This window comes from Pituophis catenifer, unplaced genomic scaffold (assembly GCF_029215685.1).
Source record: "Pituophis catenifer annectens isolate HBS135680 unplaced genomic scaffold, rPitCat1.0.hap2 SCAF_2, whole genome shotgun sequence".
In the NCBI taxonomy this organism is placed as follows: domain Eukaryota; kingdom Metazoa; phylum Chordata; class Lepidosauria; order Squamata; family Colubridae; genus Pituophis; species Pituophis catenifer.
Genome location: NW_027256882.1, coordinates 157,250,957 through 157,271,693, shown reverse-complemented (window position 1 = coordinate 157,271,693; position 20,737 = coordinate 157,250,957). Strand labels below are relative to the sequence as shown.

At 42.7% G+C, this 20,737-nt stretch overlaps 1 protein-coding gene across 1 annotated transcript in view; it reads left to right on the top strand.

Moving 5' to 3' along the window:
• The window catches only part of ESYT1 (extended synaptotagmin 1), an 82,110-nt gene extending 63,587 nt beyond the window's left edge, over nt 1-18,523 (top strand). Inside the window, exons 19-31 of the mRNA XM_070937852.1 lie at nt 1,295-1,377; nt 1,696-1,744; nt 2,156-2,245; nt 2,970-3,065; nt 4,181-4,252; nt 5,417-5,503; nt 7,344-7,487; nt 8,069-8,232; nt 10,209-10,307; nt 11,690-11,821; nt 12,347-12,449; nt 12,556-12,605; nt 16,137-18,523. Coding sequence (XP_070793953.1) covers nt 1,295-1,377; nt 1,696-1,744; nt 2,156-2,245; nt 2,970-3,065; nt 4,181-4,252; nt 5,417-5,503; nt 7,344-7,487; nt 8,069-8,232; nt 10,209-10,307; nt 11,690-11,821; nt 12,347-12,449; nt 12,556-12,605; nt 16,137-16,170 — 1,203 coding nt within the window. The 3' untranslated portion in view covers nt 16,171-18,523. The remainder of the gene's footprint in view (nt 1-1,294; nt 1,378-1,695; nt 1,745-2,155; nt 2,246-2,969; nt 3,066-4,180; nt 4,253-5,416; nt 5,504-7,343; nt 7,488-8,068; nt 8,233-10,208; nt 10,308-11,689; nt 11,822-12,346; nt 12,450-12,555; nt 12,606-16,136) is intronic.
• The last annotated feature ends 2,214 nt before the right edge of the window (nt 18,524-20,737 follow it).

Sequence of the window (20,737 nt, the reverse complement as noted above, 5' to 3'; positions counted from 1 at the left end):
GAAATGGCTTCAGAGCTGGCAACTAAAGTACCTAAATCCAACTCTGACATCCCTTGTAACTCCAGGAGGGATTCAGTTTTTTCAGTGCTTTTTACATGTCCCAAATGCCAGAACAATTCAAATCTCACTGGAAAGTAATAGGGTTGTTTTTTTTCTTTAATGCTCTCCCAGCAACAACAAAAATCAAATAACCAAAATCCAGGTAGTTTTGGATTGTCTATTTGATTATTTCCATTCCCCCCCTTCCTCCCCCCTCCCCATCCATGAAGCCTCTGTGCATGAGTAATCAGAATATTTCTTCCACTATTTTTTCCCATTGGCATGTTGAAAAGTATTTGCAAGTTAGAAATTCTAAGCAGTATCATTCTCCGTGCATAACCTTGGTTTATTACCAAAACTTTAAAGAAATTATATTCATAGGTAGCAAAGTAGAAACCAGGGCGAGTTGAGAAACCTTTTCACAACCAGCAAGATAAAGAAAAAGAATCAGCCACTGATGTGTTCATGGATGTTTTAATTTAGGGTTTGCTGTTGGATTTTTTTTTAATTCCCAAGTTAGCTTATAATCTTTAGATTTCTTGACAGTCTCCCATGCAAAAGCCTTGTTAGACTTTGAAATCAATCAAGCTTGGGTAGATGTTCTCATCTGCAAAAGGGAATAAGTAGTATGCAACTAATCCCTGCCTTCCTCACAACATGAATCTTGAATTGATAATTGAAAGGAGTGGAGTGGAGTGGAGTGGAGTGGAGTGGAGTGGAGTGGAATGGAATGGAATGGAATGGAATGGAATGGAATGGAATGGAATGGAATGGAGTGGAATGGAGTGGAATGGAGTGGAATGGAATTCTTTATTGGACAGCTGTGATTGGACACACAAGGAATTTGTCTCCGATGTATAAACTCTCAATCTACATACAACAGCAAAGTGATAGATCATATAGCATAGATCATAGCTACAATCATTAATCATAAGATACCAACAGAAGGTAATAGGAAAGATGAGAAGATGAGAAAGGGATGTTTCTTTATTTACTGGCTAGATATGTCTAACCATTTAATTAACTAAACGAATAACTGAATCTCAACCCTTTCTCTTTGCAAAGAAGAGGGCCAATTTCCAGGATATGGGGTTCTACCTCCTAGCTTTTTCATTGTTGGTTTAATACACTGAATAATTTGAGAGCTGGAATCAGAGCAAATATTAGCTTTCTTTCACTCCTATTTCATTAAAGACTCTACTTCGATCACTGCTACCAGCTTTTCTTCTGTACAACAGTCCACTTTTTTTCCTAGGTCATTGTGAGTAACATCCCAGGACAGGAAGTAGAGTTCGACTTGTACGATAAAGATGTTGACAAAGATGATTTCCTGGGGAGGTAAGTTTAGAGCCAGGAAAAAAATTGGACCCAAAAAAAGATCACTGCTCCCTCCATTCTGAATGGGAAGGCAAAGAAGGCATTTAGTTATCCCAGATTTTGCATGGAATAGAAGAGGGATTATTACATCTCCCTGTTCCTTTCTGAAAGATTTAATCTCATGGTCACATTTGTCTACTCTTTTTTTTTTTTTTGGCAGAGAAAGCTAGTCCTGGGGAGTTGGGCCTCTCACTCAGCTCCCAGTAAGGTTACTTTTGATAAGGAGGAAGAAATACCTTTTTTAATGCTGTGACTCTTGTAACTTTCCCCTTCCTCCAGGTGCAAGATCCCTCTGAAGCGTGTGCTAATCAACAAGTTTGTAGATGAGGTAAGATTGTGTGTGTGGAAGCAGATAAGGAATTGGACTGGGACTGAGGAGACCTATGTTCATGTTTACTCTTAGACATGAGGAGACTGAGGAAACCCAGGTTCACATTTACCTTTAGACGTGAGGAGACTCAGGTTCATATTTACCTTTAGACGTGAGGAGACCGAGGAGACTCAGGTTCACATCTACCCTTTGTACCACTTGCTCTGTCTCAGCCCAATTTGCCTTGCAAGGATGTTCTTGTCTAGGGAAAAAGGAAGGACGATATCCATGGGAATCATCTTGAAGTCTTAAAGGAAGTATATAAATCTGACCAAGAACTAAATAAAAAGAGACTCTCTTAATGGCAATGAGCAGGGTTGAGGACATGCTGATCAGCCACCAAACGCTCTTACCTCCTTCCTGTTGCAGTGGCTCCCTCTAGAAGACGTGAAATCAGGACGCCTCCACGTGAAACTGGAGTGCCTGCCCCCTATACCCAGTGCCGCAGAGCTGGAGCAGGTAACAGAGGCTTTCAGAAAGAGAATGCCATGAGGGATTGACTGGAATTGGGAGGTGGGGAAGAAAGTTATTCATTTTTTAAAGAGGTTAAACTATTCAGATGCAATAACAACAGCAATGCCATTCCCACCATTTATGGTTCATTCTCAGATTTTCATATCTAGGAGTACAAATCAGCATGTTGTGAAAGGGGTTGTTTATTTTTTTCTCTTCTTCGTTTGATGGGTTATGAAAAGCATGGTGAAAACCAGAATCAGAGGTCATTTGTATCTGAACACAGTATCTGAACACCTTCTTAGGGAATCAACAAAACTGTCTTGTCCTTTGGCTTTGCTTGTTTTGCCATAACTGTGATCAAAGCCAGACAGCTGAGGGACACTGAGCTGCGAGAAGGATTATAGGTCACCCGCAGGCCCTAAACTCTGAAGTTGGGAGGAAGTGTTCTCACAGTCACCTCCCTGGCTTTGATGGTGTGTGAAGTCGAGCAAGTGATCATCACCTCAGTTTTTCCTGCTTGCAGCATGTTCTCTTGAATATGAAAAGGGCTATTTTTGTGATGAGCCATTGCATGATGTGGGTTACCAAGGTGTTGTATAATAATTGTTGCTTTGAAAGAAACACGTGGAAGAAATAAGCCCATCCACCAATATTCTTACAAAATGTCCTCTAATGGTGGGTGGTAAAATACTTAAATATTGTCCTAACTGTTGATCACCTTTTCCAGGTTCTGAGAGTGAACAGCTTGATCCAGACCCCAAAGAGTGAAGAACTGTCTTCTGCCCTCCTCTCTGTCTTCCTTGACAGAGCAGCTGACTTGCCAGTGAGTACCAGGAAAATGTTACTCCCTGCACGAGATGCCTCTTAGTTCTCGGAGTGGCTATTGCAGCTAAATAATCCATGACCAGAAACTCGGAGCTGCTGATGTCTTCTGAGCAATACAGTGGAGAAAAACACTAGCAGAAACGAGTTTGGAACACTGTTTTTCATGGACCAGGAAAACTTGAATTCAGAGCCCACTCAGCCATTGATTCAGAGCCTAGCTAATCCAGATATTAGCCCTGTTCCAAACAGCAAAAGCATTTTGGTAGCTGAACTGGAACATACTAGGAAGGATGAATGAAGTCTGATCCTTTCCCCATTTGATCGTTGTGTGTGTGTGTGTATATTTGTATTCACTTGCTTTAATCTAGTCCTTATCAATCTTGTACCCTATGGTATACAGGTAGTCCTTGAGTTAAGACTGTAAATGAGCCTGGAATTACAGTCATAAATTGTGCCAGTTGTTAAACAGGTCACTACAGTATGTGACTGCACCTGATTGTATGAGCTTTAGTGTGACCTTATCACATGACTGTTATTGGATGGGAGAAGGAGCAAGGGATTGCAAGACTGGCCGGGAAATTGTTATGAAACTTTAAAAACGAAGTTCACATGACTGCAGCAGTAGCCAGTAGCCTTGTAGGCAGCCACAACTTTCCCAAATTTCATTTTCTTGGTAGTTCATTTTCTTGGGAGGTCCTGGATTTTAGACACATTCTGTAAGTTAGCCCATTTGAGGTACATTGCTTGAAAAATTGTTGCCCTCTGATGAACCATTTTGCCCAGTTAAAGGTCATGAGATTTAGTAGTATATAGATGGGATATTGCATAGATGGTAGTAAATTATGTTATTTATTAAGTATACTCATATAATAGCGATTCTTCCTTTTCAATTCCGATGACTCCCCAATCCACGCAGTGACAGTTCTACATGCAAATACTCCTCTTCTGCTGTCCCTGTGACAGAATACTCTTGAAATATCAGAGAGACACCAGGCCAAAATTAACCACATGCTTCTGTGCACCCCCAATGCACAAAAGTCTTTGTAATGGGCCATCCTGTGAATATCCTTAATAGCAGAATATCAACCAACTTTCTCTTTCCCATTTCGCCAGCTCCGGAAGGGATCGAAGCCGCCAAGTCCTTACATCAGCCTGTCTGTCCGTGGTATCTCCTATAAGACAAAGGTAATGACAAGGGGAAGAAGGAAACAATAATGTTGAAAGTGGGTAGTAAATCATGGCTTTAGAATAGAGTATGGGGATAGGGAATACATCCAGGGTCTCCTTTGAGGGCTTTTTTACTACAATGTTGACTGAATAGTGGTGGATTTAAAATAGAAGCCAGGCAATATGCATGTGCTTTTAGAAGTAACAAGTAAAATGCTATTATTCAGCCTAGGAATTTATGATCAGTTCCAGAAGCAGTCTGGCGTGTTTTTTCATTATCCATTTTTCTCCCACTCTTCCCTCATTTTTCCTTCCAGCAACTAGTTCAAAGGAGGGGAACATATTGCAGTTAGCAGGCAATTGCTAATTTACTACTTTCATTAGGAAACTCCTCTCAGTGATTTTTCGCCTCTCTTTCCTTTGAGAGGACTAACAAATATGGTGAAGTGAAGGCAGAGGGGAGAAAAAAAGGAAGCTGCAATATGAGGAGGTTTGTGGCAAAACCAGGGTTTGTGCATATGAACAGGTGTGTGCGCACACCCACACACATACATGCATTTTCTTATATAAAGATTTCCTATGTAACTTGGAGGAGAATGTTTTCTAGCGATAAAGCCACAAAAGATTGGATCTCTCAGCTTCCATATTAAATATGCAAAGCAATTGGTTGTTGGTTCCAAAAGAAATAAAATAGGGCTGACTCAAATTGGTTATCATAAATATATATGTTAAATGCCTTGCGAAGGCAGAAGGACAAGTAATGGGTGAGGAAAGAGAATGGCCAAAACTCCAGATTTTACAATAGGGATTGGCACTACCACCAGTGAACGATTGCAGAAGGAGACTTTTTTTAAAGAAATATTTGGAAACTCCACTATGCAATTGATAATTTTTAATTAAGGACTGATAGGTATTTTATATAAGATTACTTAACCATGAAAGAAAATTATTATATCAAAGAGAAAAACAGCGCTGTCTACCTCTTAAGGCAGACATAATCTGGAATATTGCCATGTTAGATCAGTCTTGATTATCTGTCCATGCTTCATTGAGTTATAACTGACTTCTTTTTCTTTTGATTGGATGTCATATTCTGTGCGAGTTCTTAAGCCATTGTGTAGCAAATGCTATCTTTCTCTTCTGTTGTATTTTTTTAAATGTAAGACTTGTATCTGCCCTTAGGTCTGCCCTCAGACAGCAGAGCCCATGTGGGATGAAGCTTTCTCCTTCCTTATCAAGAGGCCACATGCAGAATCTTTAGAGTTGCAGGTAGGTGTCCTGGGCACTTCTTCCCCACAAATATTCTCTTCTGCTTCACCACCCACATGTGCCAAACCAAAACAGTGGGACTCCCATTTACTTGATTATCCTACTGAAGAGAACTTTTGGGTCCCTTGATTTGATAGTGGGAATTTAAACTTCAAACGTGGAAACCAAGTTGTTGAAGCAATGCCATTGTGGCATTCCACCTGCCACAACAACAGGTGAACTGTTCTGAATATACTTCTGTTATAGGTGGGAGAATTGGCAAGTACCGTATTTTTCGGAGTATAAGATGCACTTCCCCCCCTGAAAGAGGCTGAAAATTAGGGTGCGTTTTAAACACCAAATGTAGCCCCGCCAACCCACCGGCACCCACCTTTTGGCCTCTGCCTCCCAGCAATTTGCCTCCTTGAAGCAAACAGCAAACAACCTGCTTCAGTTTCAGCTTCAGCACAGCCTGATTAGCACAAGCAACTGATTATTAGTTGGATTGGCCTCCCGACGATCAGCTGTTTCAGGCTGTAGGGATTGCCATAGCCTATTGCCGCCTCACATGCCCCATTTTTGGCCTCTGCACGCCCCATTTTCTGCCCGTTCCGAATGGCGGGGATTGGAATGGGCAAAAAACAGGGTGCACGGAGGTCAAAAACGGGGTGCACGGAGGCAAAAAATGTGATGCAGAGGCCGAAAATGGGGCGCGCGGCGGTAGCAATAGGCTATGGCAATCCCTGCAGCTTGAAACAGCTGATCGTTGGGAAGCTGATCCAACCGACAATCAGTTGCTTGTGCTAATCAGGCTGTGCTGAAACTGAAACTGAAAGAGGCTGTTTGCTGTTTGCTGCAAGGAGACAAATTGCTGGGAGGCAGAGGCAGATTTCCCTTGTTTTCCTCCCCAAAAGCTAGGGGCATCTTATACTTCGGAGCGTCTTATACTCCGAAAAATATGGTAAGTTCTCTTAGTCTTTATTAACTTTCTGATAACTTTAAGGATGAACAGAATATAACTTCTATCAGTGGCATCCCTCGAATTCTTAACATGTAGTACCTTCAAGAATTATTTTTCCGAATATGGCTTGGCTAGTATATTAACGAAATTTTTTAAAATATTTTTTTCTGTGAAAAAAGAACATTAATGACAGTAAATTTTTTAGAGTGCTGTAGAAACTGAATGGCTAAAGTTGAGGCAGCATGTGGTTTATTTATATGCATTTTGAAGAAATGCAAAAAATGATATGCAGCTCTGCTATCCTCTATGGTGCTTAGGAAGGCTATAGTGCATAATAGTTTAGATTTGCAAGGCTTTCATTGAATTCCCTAGAGTGGGAAGCTTGCTGAAGGGAAGAAGAACTGGCTCATCTTTACCCTTGAGCCAAAAACCTCAAAACAAGCTGCTGCAAAGAACCTTTAAATTGGGAGAGGAGACTCTCTTCATGACCACGTTTCTCTTCCCACAGGATCTTTTAAGAGGCAAGGAGAATAATCTCTTTGCAGCTTAAAGGAAAGGGAGTGGAGACTCAACTGTATCTTCTCAGAAGCTATGCTCCTTATCTTTCAAGAAGGGCTGCCTCTTTCCAACTCAAAAGCCTGGAAGCTAGGAGAGGATTCCTTCTTGGATGCATAACTTCTGTCTCTCTACTCCACAGCTGTATGCGTAGACCAGACCTGGGCGCTCTACGGCCTATGGGTCACATCTGGTCCTTCAGCTGTTCCTTTCTGGCCCACGGCATTGGTGGGAGCAGGCCACGTCTCTCCACAGTAGTCCTAGTTTCTCATGGGGCTCCTTGGGAAAATTAATTGCCCACCTGGTACAGACGGTTGCCATCTGCTTTTTATTTCTACTTCACAGATCAAGGATGATGGGCACAGCCTGGGTGTACTGTCGCTCCCACTGTCACAACTGCTAGCTGCAGAAGAGCTCGTCCTAGACCGCTGGTTCCAACTCAGCAACTCTGGTCCTGCTAGCCAGATTTTGATGCGAGTAAAGCTTGGGGTAAGTGGCTGTGATGGTGTGCGGGAATGGCCTTGGGAGGCAGGAGGAAGACCCACAGCCATGGCAATGGTTTGATAAGAGGCAGCTCAGTCTGCATATGGGGGGAAAGTGTGAGAAACGTTTAGAAAGGATCTTCCTTAGTTTTCCAGAGACTAAAAAGAGAGGAGGGCGTAAATGCTTTGAGTCTTGCAAGATTGTTAAATGTTAACCATACATTTAACCGTGGTGGCGCAGTGGTTAGAATGCAGTATTGCAGTATTGCTACTCACTGCCAGGAGTTCGATCCTAACCGGTTCAAGCTTGACTCAGCCTTCCATCCTTCCGAAGTCGGTAAAATGAGGACACAGATTGTTGGGGGCAATATGCTGATTCTGTAAACTGCCTAGAGAGGGCTGTAGAGCGCTATGAAGCAGGATATAAGTCTAAGCGCTATTGCTCAGTGCTACAATAACGATAATGCTGAGGCTCCAATTGTACTTCTTGTCTGGACTACCTCAAAGTTCTAAGAGTGGGGTTGCGGGGGGAAGCCAGTCTGGACTATGGCAGAGCAGGCTCTAAGTGCCTTGCTCTCAATTCCACAGCTTCTGATTTCTCAGCACTCGGGGGTGGAGGCTTTCCATGCTGCAGCAGGGGACGAATATGAGGAGAATTCCCAGAAGGGGTCAGAGACTGAGCTGTATATCAGAGAAGATGGAGACTCTGGCTCCTTGCAAGAGCTGCGCCAGCGGATCCCCCACGCCAACAGGTAAGGAGGACTCCTTGCATAGAATACAGAATCCTTGCAGATGGGTGAGACGATTCCTCTTTGGGTTGAGTGCTCTATGGTCTCTTCTTGCACAAAGCCAAGTATTCTGGATCTGAAGAAAGTCTTTTCTTCTCTCAAGATAATTTCTCGAGAGACTGCTGTGCTAATCCGCTGCAGCTCCAAATAAATGAAGCATACGGTACCCTGGGTTACCATCCAGTTCATGAGGTGCTAGTAATGGCAGGAAACCAGTAAAATATATGTGTGTGTGCACGCGCATGCGTGCACACACACATTCCCTGGCTTTCTACTGTAAGAAATTGACAACCCCTAAGCAAGAGGTTGCACGAAGTCCCTTCTTACACACACACACACATCCCTGGCTTCTCTCCACAATCACGGCATGGTGGCACAGTTGTTAGAATGCAATATTGCAGGCTTATTCCAACAATGCTTAACGCATTGTAAGCCGCCCTGAGTCTCCGGAGAAGGGCGGCATATAAATCAAATTAAAAAAAAAAAAAAAAACTGCCAGCAGTTCGATTCTCACCAGGCTCAAGGTTGACTCAGCCTTCCATCCTTCCGAGGTCAGTAAAATGAGAACCCAGATTGTTGGGGGCAAAATGCTGACTCTGTAAACTGCTTAGAGGACCTTCTTTAGTTTTCCAGAGACTAAAAAGAGGGTAGGGCTTAAATGCTTTGAGTCTTGCAAGATTCTGTTAAATGTCAACCATACATTTAACCGTGGTGGCACAATGGTTAGAATGCAGTATTGCAGGCTAACTCACTACTCACTGCCAGGAGTTCGATCCTAACGAGCTCAAGGTTGACTCAGCCTTCCATCCTTCTGAGGTCGGTAAAAGGAGGATCCAGATTGTTGGGGGCAATATGCTGACTCTGTAAACTGCTTAGAGAGGACTGTAAAAGCACCGTGAAATGGTATATAAGTCTACATGCTATTGCTATTTCTACTGTAATTGTTATTGTTTGAGATTCTTCCAGTCACTACCTAGAGACTATAGAAATATATAAAAGTTGTAAATAAATAAATAAATAAATTTTATTATTTTTAAAAAAATTGACAGTCTCTAAGCAAGAGGTTGGTTTGTGGGCCTCCCTGAGTATCTGTAGAAGCACCTGTTACCCCTGTTCTTCCTCTGAGCCTCTGAAGCAGCCTTCAGGAGCAAAAAGGCTGCCCTGTTGTTGAATCAGTGCTGAGTGTGATAGCCTGAAAATGTAATTCCTCCCTTGAAATTCTATTTTTCCCCTTTTCACCTGATTTTCAGTCCTAAATGTCTTTTCACGCCAGCGGGGTGGGGAAATTGAAAGCTGACCTCCGTGAAATCCAGTCAGGGTCAACAGAACCTAGGACACAGAAGGCAGTGCACTGTGGGCTTTTGAATAACCTCTTGTTAATGCAGATCGGTTGAGTGGAGCTTTTTACCAGAAAGGGAGAGACAACGCTTGCTGTTTATGTACGTAATAATTTGATGCTTTAAAAGGTGAGCTCTCTTCTGCTGTTTTGTCTTGCAGCACATTGCTCAGCTGGGCTTTGGGAATTCCAGCAAGTTTACTCCTCCCCCTGCAGTCCTCAGAGTTGCAGAAAACATTCCGGCTTTTGCTTTCAGCCCTCCTCATAGCTGCCTTACGTAGGCCGCCACTGCGACCTGCCACCATTCTCATCGCCGATGCAGTTTGCTGCCTCAGTTCCATATTTCTCTTGCCAAGTGGAGAACAAATCCTCCTGCCTTTATGCCCCCATCCCCCATCCTATTGGTTCTGATCTTTCAAACGGCATCTTCCTGTCCATCTCTCCGTTTGCCCTCAGTGTTCCTTATGGTTGCATTATGTTTCTCAAGCTGCATGTGCTACTAAGGGGTGTAATAATACTCCCCCTTTTCCTCACACCGGATCCAGGTTTTTTGTTTTTGAGTTTCTGTAATATTGCTCTGCCCTTCTGTCTTTCTGCCCTGCAGTAATTTGGAGCTAGCAGACACGCCTCTGGGACAGCTGCACATGACTGTCTGGTACAACATGGATGCAAGGAAACTTATCGTGATCATACATGCCTGCAGGTAACAACCGTAGGATGGATTTGTTTGAGGAAAGGAGAAACAAAAAGTGAATTTGGTACGAACCTCCAGAATGATTGCTTAGATTTTTTTTCCTATACCTAAAGAACATGGAGATCATTTAAATCATCATTTTGGATAACATTTCCCCCTAATTGTAGGAAATGTTTGTTCTGTTTTGATCACTCCTTCTGGATGTCTAGTTAGTAGTCTGTGGAGATTCTCAGTCATTCAGATCATAGTTGTCTCAAAGGTGCTTGTTCAAAAAGGCAACTATACTGTTTTTTTCCTTGAAGAAAAAGAACAAAAACGTTTCACTTCTCATCCAAGATGCTTCATCAGTTGTGATGGCAGGGGAGGGGTGGGGGAATGGAAGGATAGGTACTAACAGTTGAGACTGGTGAGGGGATGGAAGGATAAATTGTGACCAGATAGCGTTGGGGGAGGGGGGAGGGGGACTTGAAGGATGCATTTCTTTGCAGTCATCTGGTCGTTAGCACTCTCCCTGAGAGTTCTTGAGGCCACTGAGTGGTTAACCTTTGCTCTCAGGCTCACCTAAATCAGAGTACAAAAGGTTGTGGGATCTCCTTGGAACTGTTGTGCTGCAAGGGCTGTGTGGCAGACTGAGGATAGGTGGTGTTTCATCCTTCCCTCTCTGTTGAGAGAAGGCTGCTCAAAGTTAACATGAATGGGCTCGTTGGCTGCTCTTTTAAACCGGCGATCCTCTCTATCCCAAATGTGGATTTTGTTGGCTTCAAAAGAGTACTAGTGGATGTCTAGTACTTTCCACCAACATTCTCTGAGAACATTATAAAATAATAAGTAAGTCCTGCTGAATGCAGATTATTACATCTGGGATGATTCCGAGGACAATACAAACAGGCACAGTTGGCTTTGCAGCACGCTCTGGAAAAACACTTGTGTATGAATATTGTGGTGAGCCACCATCGCCTCAGAAGAGGTGGTTTATGGCTTTTTTTTCAACAAATGATGATAAAATAGATGGATGAGGAGGGAAGGGGCTTGTTTTATTAAATAACTATGGTTTCCCCTTGTTTGAGTAGTTGATTTTCTTTACCAAGTTTATCTTAAAACGATTCCTAGCTATTTACTTTCTAAACCAGAAGTCTCCAAGCTTTCCAGCTCAGTGGACCAGAGGAAACGGGAGTGGCCAGTGGTGGGTGGGTGAGAGGAATGGTTTTGTGTGTGTGCCTTTTTCACAAATGCAGCTTCGCGCATACTCACCCGCCACTTCCGCTGCCTGGTTTCTGAATGGGCTGCAGCCCAGCATTGGGCCATGGTCCGGAGGTTGGAGACCCCTGTTCTAAATCATTTAGATAGATTACTTGTTTTTTAAAGAGCCATTTCCTTTGACCACATTCCAGAAACCTCAAGTCAAACAGCAGGGATGCTCCTGATCCCTACGTCTCTTTGATCCTGCTGCCGGACAAATCTCGTGTCACCAAGAAAAAGACTACTGTACGGAAGAAAACCCTGAATCCTGATTTCAATGAGAAGTAAGGGAGAAATCAGCAATATGGGAGTAGGGGTATGCTTTGAAAAGGTCACCCTTGATACAGGAAAGAATACATAGTAGGGATCTGGGAACCTCACTGACATAAATCGAACCTTCCGATCCATTTGCCCATTTTTAATTAGAGCAACATTTGCTATTCGTCGTATTTTTAAAAGTGTTCATACACTGAAGGGGTTAAGACATGATTGGAGCATGAACTCACATTGAATTAATTCATGCAAAGTAAATGTTACTCTGGGTTTCTGTTCTTCAAGTTACTGATAGAAATTAGGTGCCATAGTCCAATCAGAATACAGGGAAATGCACACTGATGCAACAATTCTGGTGATTAAAAGGTAAATATTAGAGGTAAATTTTGTTAAATGACCCTGGCCCTTATCCTTTTATTTCATTCATTATACCTCTAAGGCGAGCCATCCAAAAGGGACCTAGGATCATTAAGGATTTTTAAAGGCTACTTCAGTAAAGCAGTAAGTGCCCACTTGATGCATTGGTCTTGTAACAGGTTTGAATGGGATCTCTCTCTGGAAGAAGCCCAGCGGAGGAAGCTGGAGGCCTATGTTAAAAACAGTGTCTCTTTTATGTCCCGAGGAGAGCCAATTGGAAAGGTATGGAACGCAGCCATTGCGGTGCTTGTACCTTTAATAGCAGTGGATCTTCTTCCAGGAGAATTCCAGGCAGGTGTGACTTTTCTTCCTTTTGTTTCTCTTCCAGATACACATTGACCTCTCCCAAAAGGACCTCACGCAAGGTGCAGCCCAGTGGTAAGTATAGGAGAAGAACAATTAACAATAAATGAATAAATGCTAACTCAATTCCACTTCTATATCCCTTATTGGATCTAAGATCAGGGACTTGGCAGAAAACTGGTCTTGTAAAGAGAGCTGCATGGTTTGGGGTTTTTGGTTTTCTTCACGTGTGTCCTCTTTGAAATGGGCTTCTGGGGAGCAGGGCTGGATTTTTGGGGGCTCATTTTATTATGCAGAGTCTTATGAACAAACGTCCACCAGAGGTGGGTTTCAGCAGGTTCTGTCCAGTTCTGGCGAACTGGTAGCAGAAATTCTGACTGGCCCCGCCCCCATCTATTCTCTGCCCCCCAAGTCCCAGCTGATTGGGAGGAAATGGGGATTTTGCGGTAACCTTCCCCTGGAGTGGGGAGGGAATGGAGATTTTACAGTATCCTTCCCCTGCCACACCCACCAAGCCACGCCCACCAAGCTATGCCACACCCACCAAGCCACACCCACAGAACCAGTAGTAAAAAAAATTGAAACCCACCACTGACATCCACCCTAAAAGCTACAGTGATCGAGTCTCATTCTGTAACAACCCAGCTGAGAAAGCCTTGAGAGTTACATTCTCTAAGCAGCCACCTGTTGAGAGTTGTAAGATTGAAGCAAATGTCTAGTAATTCATCCAGGTCATGGCTGTCTCCAATGGTGCTTTTTTTTAGAACTTTCTCGATTTTTCTTGAAGGCATTTCACTTCTGATCCAAGAAGCTTCTTCAGTTCTAACTAAGTGGTGGGAGATAGAAAGGATTTATACGCTTTGCAGTCAGCCAATCATTAACACTCCGAGCGTCCCTTAAGCCACCTGGGGGGTTAAGCTATGTCCTCAGGTGGCTTATGTCTTCCCAGTGACCCTTAGAAAGTTAATGACTATCTGACTGCAAAAAGTATAAATCCTTTCCATCCCCCATCAGTTAGTTAGAACTGAAGAAGCTTCTTGGATGAGAAGTGAAATGTCTTCAAGAAAAAACAAGGAAGTCCAGTTGCTATTTTTTTTAAAAAAAGCACATTGGGAAAAGATTGAAGCGGCTGCTAAGAATGAGTCATCCTTTCTCTCCCCCACATCCTCTTCTCTGAGACCTTAATGCTACAGGGGAAGAGATACTAAACAGGAGAAGCTGGATTAAGCCTGGTGGGAAGATAGGTTCACAGGGTGTGATAAAGGGGGAAGGAATCTTGTTCTGAAATGGAACTGGAGAGTAGATAGAAAAGTATTTTGTGAATCCTCTATGGCAGAGGTCTCCAACCTTGGCAACTTTAAGACTTGTGGACTTCAACTCCCAGAGTTGCTGAGGAGCTCTGGGAGTTGAAGTCCACAAGTCTTAAAGTTGCCAAGGTTGGAGACCCCTGCTCTATGGAGGATGCATGTGTCAGAGATCTATCCAAAAGGGATTTGGTTACTTCTTTTTTGGACTCACATCCTGAGCTACTTTCCAGAGTTTTCCTCTTTCCTTTCTCAGCAACTTGATTCCCATCCATTCCATTATGAATGGGCTCTTTAGATAAAATTGTTTCCCGCATGCCAAGGCCAAGCTGGGCATTCTTGTTCCTTCTTAATCTTTTGTCAGTTGTGATAAGAATAAAGGTTGCACTGGATCAGACCAAAAACTTGTCCAGTCTGGTCTTCCATTCCCATCCTGTATGTGTGGGAAGGCCACAAGTGGAACATAAAGCTACTTTCGGTCCAACAGTTTCAAAGTAACCTTCAGTAGATCTAGCAAGTCAACCACCAGCTAAAACAATACTGAAATTCATTATTAAATCTGAATTCTATGAACAGAGCAAAAATAAACTCCACAACCATCTTTGTTCTTTAGCATAATAGCCTCCTGCAGTATCCAAAAGCAGGAACTGTCCTGGAACTGCAGAGAAAGCAGCTGAGAAAATGATGGGCAGTTGGCCTACTTATCAGCATTCAATAAAATTAGATGCTGGTGGCCGTGGTGTCAAGAAGGAAGTATCAGAAAGTAAAGATGACAGTTGCAACAGATTGATTGAAGCCAGGGGTGGGCTTCAAAAATTTTAGCAAGAGGTTCTCTGCCTGGTTGCTGGGTGGGCATGACCTAGTCAGCCTCCTGCACCATGGTGGGGGGGGGGGGGCGTTTTTACCCTCAGTGGGCTCTGGAGGCTTTCCTTGAGCCTCCGGGCGGGCGAAAACGGCCTCCCCAGGCTCCGGAGGCCCTCTGGAGTTCTTCCCGAACTTCCGGTAAACCCGTTTTTTGCCCTCCCTGAGCCTCTGTGCACACCCTGCACTTACCTGCATCCAAAACAGGCCGTGTGGGGACTCCTGGGAGGGGAGGGGCGGGGCCAGCCAGGAGGTGGGATTTGGGGGTTCTCCGAACTGCACAGAATTTTAGTTAGAGGTTCTCCCAAACCCCTGCGAACCCCCAGCAGCCCACCCCTGATTGAAGCCCATCCCTTTTGTAAATGTGTCAATGCTACCATGCTAGACAGCCATTTTGTTTTTGTTTTTTTGACCCTGCTGCAGAATATGCTGATGGTGGGAAAAGCCCTCCTTGCCAAGTAGGGAATATTGAAAAAGTAGGACTATTTTGAGCATCCTTTCCTATAAGAAGGGCAAGAGAAATGTAAAATACAGATATATAGTTTCAAGGAAAGGGAGACGAGCTCTAGGGAAAGCAACATCATATATGAAGCTTTCCTAAGCACTGGGATTCATCTCGCTTCCCTTGCCTCCAACCAAAGAGATAACAAATCACTAGAGGTAGTCCTTGTGTTAAGCCCATTTTATTATTGTTGTTGTTGTTGTTGTTGTCTTATAATGACCCTATAAATCCCTTTCAGGGTGGAGTCAGGGCAACTGAATGGAGCTGAGTGTTTACTGGCCAGATGCCCTTCTTGTCGCCAATGCAGAGTTCACAACTGATATTTGCTCAATGTGCTCAGAGAGAGAGAGAAATACCTGCCGTTACCTAGGATTGAACTCACAGCCTCCTGATTGTGAGGCGAGAGCTCCAACTCTAGGCCACTGCACCACTCCTAAAGGAGCCTGCCCATCACAGTCATAAACCGTGAAGGTTGTAAAGTGGGTTGGTCACGTGACCAACTCTGATTTTACAACCTTTTTGCGGTGGTAATTAACTCATTGTTTGCTATGGGCTGGTTTTGCCAAAACACAAATAAAATGCCAGTTTTTGGCAAAACCCTTGTAAAATGCAGTCACATGACCATCAGTTGCCCCAAACAGGCCTAAATGCAGCCCGAGTTGCCAAGTCCCCAAAGTGCAGTTGTGTGACTTGTGTGTGTGTGTGACTTCTTCAGAACTTTAAATCCAGGCCATACGTACCACCCAAATAGGGGTGTTGTAACTTCGAACAGTTGCTAAGTGACAGGTCGTAAGCTGAGGACTACCTGCATTCTCATACATAAGAATGTGGGAGAACGAAAAGCAGAAATTCTGCTTTCTCAGGCAACTTGATTTACAATTTGAGATAGCTTTCTGGGGATTTTTCCCCCCCTCCCAACCATCATTGCTTATCTTGCAGGTACGATTTAAAAGATGACAAAAGCAGCTCCTAGTCTCCATAGTGCCTCCATGATCCAAGGACTTGAGTTGGCATGAAGACCACTCCCCCACTACCACCACCACTGCTGCCGCCATCCTTCACTGCAAGATTCCAGGCTCATCTTCCGCTGGATGGGCTTTTTCAGTGTTTTTGCTTTCTTAAGCAATCATAGAATTGTGTTTCTTAAATCTTCTTTTTCCACGTGAAACCAATAGGGGTAGAGAAATCGCCCCTGATTGGATTTTTTTTTCTTTTTCTTTTTTTTTTTTGAAGGGAAGATGGACAAAGATTCACATTCTGCATTCACTTTGCATGCTTCTCTTGGCACTGAAAACCATACGCTGCCTTTCTCGTGACCAAAGAAATGGGCCTTTTTCATTTTTCATTTTTATTGTTGTTGGGGATGGTGTCTCTTGTAGCTGTCTTGCGAGCTGTTGCTTTCAGCAGCTAAAAAGATCCAAGGGCTGCCTGAACTGAAGTCAGGGCATTAGGTGAAAAGATACAAGGAAGACAGCCTGGAGGGGCCAAGTATTTCTCCTAGAAGATAATGGGCAAATGACCTCCTTTGAAACAAAGGTTTTCAAATAGGGCCATGGATGTCTTCAAAGAGGGGAACGATCAGTTATTTAGAAAGGGAACATAGCAGTGATAAAGGAGATTAGAGTTTTGTCCTAATTCTCCTAGTAGGGCTCTCTCAAGTGCCATTTTCCGGTACAGGGGTATGAAAAAGTGGAGAAATGCAGTGGCCAAAACAAATATTATTTGCAATGTTTATATTTTTCCCACATTGGGGGGAAATCCACTCCTGAGCACTATGCATTTAGCTGATACTCCAAGAGGGAGTATCCCATCCCATCTCTTTGCAAAGCCTCATGTACTGTGATAGCAGATGATTTCTCTCGCCATGCCTTCCTTGTTCTTTCTGCTTCTGAATTTTTAAAGCCGAATCTGTTTTGTGTTTTCTTCTTGGCTTGTTCCCCTCTCTGCAGCCAATCCAAAAGGGCAGATTGCTTTCATAGAGTATCTTTATGGATGCCGTTGCTTTAGTTGCTGTTTTTAACATGAATGTTGTTTGGTGCCTTTCTTGCATTCTGGTCTTCGATCTGGTGTGGAGTGCAAAGCTCTCCAGCTCCACCAAGTTCTAGGACTGTGTGCATGCTGTAGCAAGGAAATTCTTAATCTGTACTCCAAAACAGATTTACAAAGCCTATCTACCTATATACAGTGATATTCGCATGATCTGCATTTTGATGACTTCCAAACTACTTTGTATAGTAAGGAGAAAGATCGGTACAGAAACTGTGAGGAGATGATGCTTCAAGGAGCCACAAAAATCACAAGAAATGAGATGGCCAGAAGAGACTTGTGCTGATTTCCAAATTATATGGCATGATTTTTCTTAGCTAGCATGGATAAATTTTTCAGATTTGCTACTGGGCTTTCCACATACGTAAAACTAAAGCATTTTAACTTTTTTCCCCCTCACTGATAAATCACGGCTTGCAAATTTGCAACACTGTGCCATTTTACAATGCCACTTTGGCAGGGATGGCAGCTGAGTTGAATTCCTCTTTTAAAAAAAAGAAAAACAACTATTTTTATCCCAGTCATCCGACCATTCTCCTCTGGTGGGGAAAATGTGTGTGCAGCCTGCTCCTGGCATGACTTAGCAGCTGCATTGGGGTTGGTTTTATGGAAGTTTGTTTTTTGTGGTCTTGTTATGAAAAGGAACATAACTGTGTGTTATGTTTTAGATGGTTTTTTAAAGATCATGCTTGTAGCCTTTGGAAGCCAAATCCCAGTAAGACGCCTGATAGTAGAAGTTGAATTCTTCTCCTGTTCTGGGTCTTACAATGTGGAGCTGGTGGGCGGATCTGGAAAGCAAGAAAAGGTGGGACTTTTCCCAAAGCATCTCTTTGGCTCTGCTACCTTGATGTTCCACAGTCTGTTCCACTGAGCAGATTGTGTCCCAATTACCCCCCCACACACACACTCCATCAAATTCCCAATCGCTCTCCGTGCATTTCTTCTATTCACACACCGTTGCCTCTCATCTCTGGGAAAAAACAACAACCGCTCTTTGTAATTTATAAATAGATTTTTTTAAATTGCTTATATCTCTTTGTACAATCATAGCGAATGTATCGGACACAACAAATACACCTCTCCACTGGATCTGGTGGTGCCGCCCCCCCACAGGTTTGCTGGCAGTGTCTGCTTGTTGGGGGTTGAATCGCCCACTGCCTTCCATGCCAAACCAAGCTTGCCGTCTTCTTCAAGCAAGCTTTACCATGCAAGCGTATTGCTGGTTCTTTGTGCCTCTCATTAGCCACTGCTGTAATTTGTTGTAGCAAATAAACAAAAAGAGGAAAACGTGATTGTGCTTCATAAGGCTTTATTTAACTCCCTCTGCCTCCAAAGGGGTGAAAAGAAGGAAGCTGAAGAATTAAGACATCATTTTGAGCCTTTCAACTTTCAAAACGCTTTGCCGACATTTGAATTCTTGCCTCATGTTTGGGCAATGTGGTTCAAAGAAGAAGGCAAAATACATTTACAGGTATTTTCATCTAATGGTTGGGTTGCTTCCTGCATTGTGTTCCTCACACTTTATGATGTGGGTGAAGAAGCCGGGTGATGGTCCAGTTTGGGGCTATGAGGCAATTTACATATGGCAAGTTCCTAATATTTTAGTGTCTCTGACTGCAGCTTATGTGCCCAACAGACTAAATGCCCTATCTTGGATTAATTACAGTAATTGCTGATTACCATTCCCAATGTTTTTTAAATGGGCACAAAAGCACACCTTTCTACTATAAAAAGGCCTGTTTAGAAGCATGATACAAGGCCCAACATCTGCATAATGGCACACAATTGCCTTCTCTCTCACTGCCACCACAGGTGGAGGTTATTCAAGGAACAGCTGAAACCTGAACATGGGCAGGATATTGTTAGATAGCTTAACTCTTATTGCCATTGCTCTTATTATCCAACCCCACTGCATAAGCTTTTTTAAAAAAATCTTCAGAAAAATATTTATTGGAAAAGCTGATATTGTGAGGAGAAGTCCATCTAGACTGACATGTGCCAATTGTTCAATTTTATTGCAGAGCAACAGCTGACTGTATGGCAAAAATAAGATGATGCTAGTCTGAAAAAAAGATAAAACAATGCTACATTTTTAAAAAATTGGCTATTGAGCTATGCCCTTATTAATAAGGAAAAATGGCATTAAAATCATTTGTATTTGCATTGTTGAAAGCCCATTCTGAACTTCTTGTATCAGAGAGTTGAGATATGGACAACATTGTTTAATGAATTATTATATTGTGGTACCCCCACTTTGATCCAAAATTAGGAAATTTAAATAATGTTTGAAGTTTGCAGGATCTGAATTCCAGAAGTAGGAACACATTTTACTATTTAAAATTTCTTACTACCCTATATCAGCTCTACCCAATTAGCTCCTTAGTGAAAAGTCTGTCTTATCTGACAAGTGTTGGACAAGAAAGATTTTGCTTTTTGAACCCTTTTGGGTATATCTTGCAGATTTTTGACTGCTAATCACAAGAATAACCTGTAATTGAACCTATCATGGACAGTTTTTATATAACTATTCAGTTTTTACACAATGGCAGTGTACAACATCCAGTACACCAAGTACAACTGGATTATCTGTGGAGCAACTGGAAACCCTCAATGTTGGTTGAGTAATGTTGGATACTGCAGTGAGATGCATCAGGCACCAAGTACAAAAATCAGTAGTAAAATACTTTTGGCCCTGTTGAATTCATGCAGCATGTCAGAAACATGCAATTAAATATCTTATAGTCATTAAAAGTTAATTCCATATTTCTCAATATTTCCACATGGTACATTTCATTCTGAAATATTTGTGTTCAGTTCGAAGAGGGCTATCATCGCCAAAAGTTTTTCAGGAAGCAAAACTTATGAAAAAAATGATTGTCCATCAGAAACTGCATGGCACACATTTCACTTCCTGAGATTGCCTGTTCACTTTCCCCTGCTCGTTAATCTTACTCATTAGTCATTTTGATACATTAATGCTCAGTGCATTGCATGAAACCGAGTACACGAGAGCTTATGACATGCACATCTTTCAGCTCTCATTACTCTGAAAACATCAGCATTCACTGATGCTGGGATTATCTATCCCAACATAAAGGAAATGCCTGCATGTATTTGACAGAGTTTAAAATAGTGTAATTTCTTTTGAGAACAGTATGTCTATGGCTTAGCTAGCTGGAACTGCTGCAATTTCTTTGATGTGTACAGATAATGTATGCATTTTGTTCTGCAGCTGGCATGGTGTCAAAGCAGGTGCCTTATTTTCTATTCTGTAAGGAAAGAGAACATGTGCCCTTTAACAGGAGATGCCATCTCTCCACCCCACTGCCCAATTTCTACTTAATAACCTTGCCAGAATAATCCCCACCCCTTTCCATGTCTACCCTGAAGGTCATCTTCTCCCAACTGGCATCCCAACACTTAGCTAGCTTGATGTCAATACTTGGAAGCAAGTTCAGTTTCTAGTTCTGAGATCCAACCTTGAGTTCTGACCT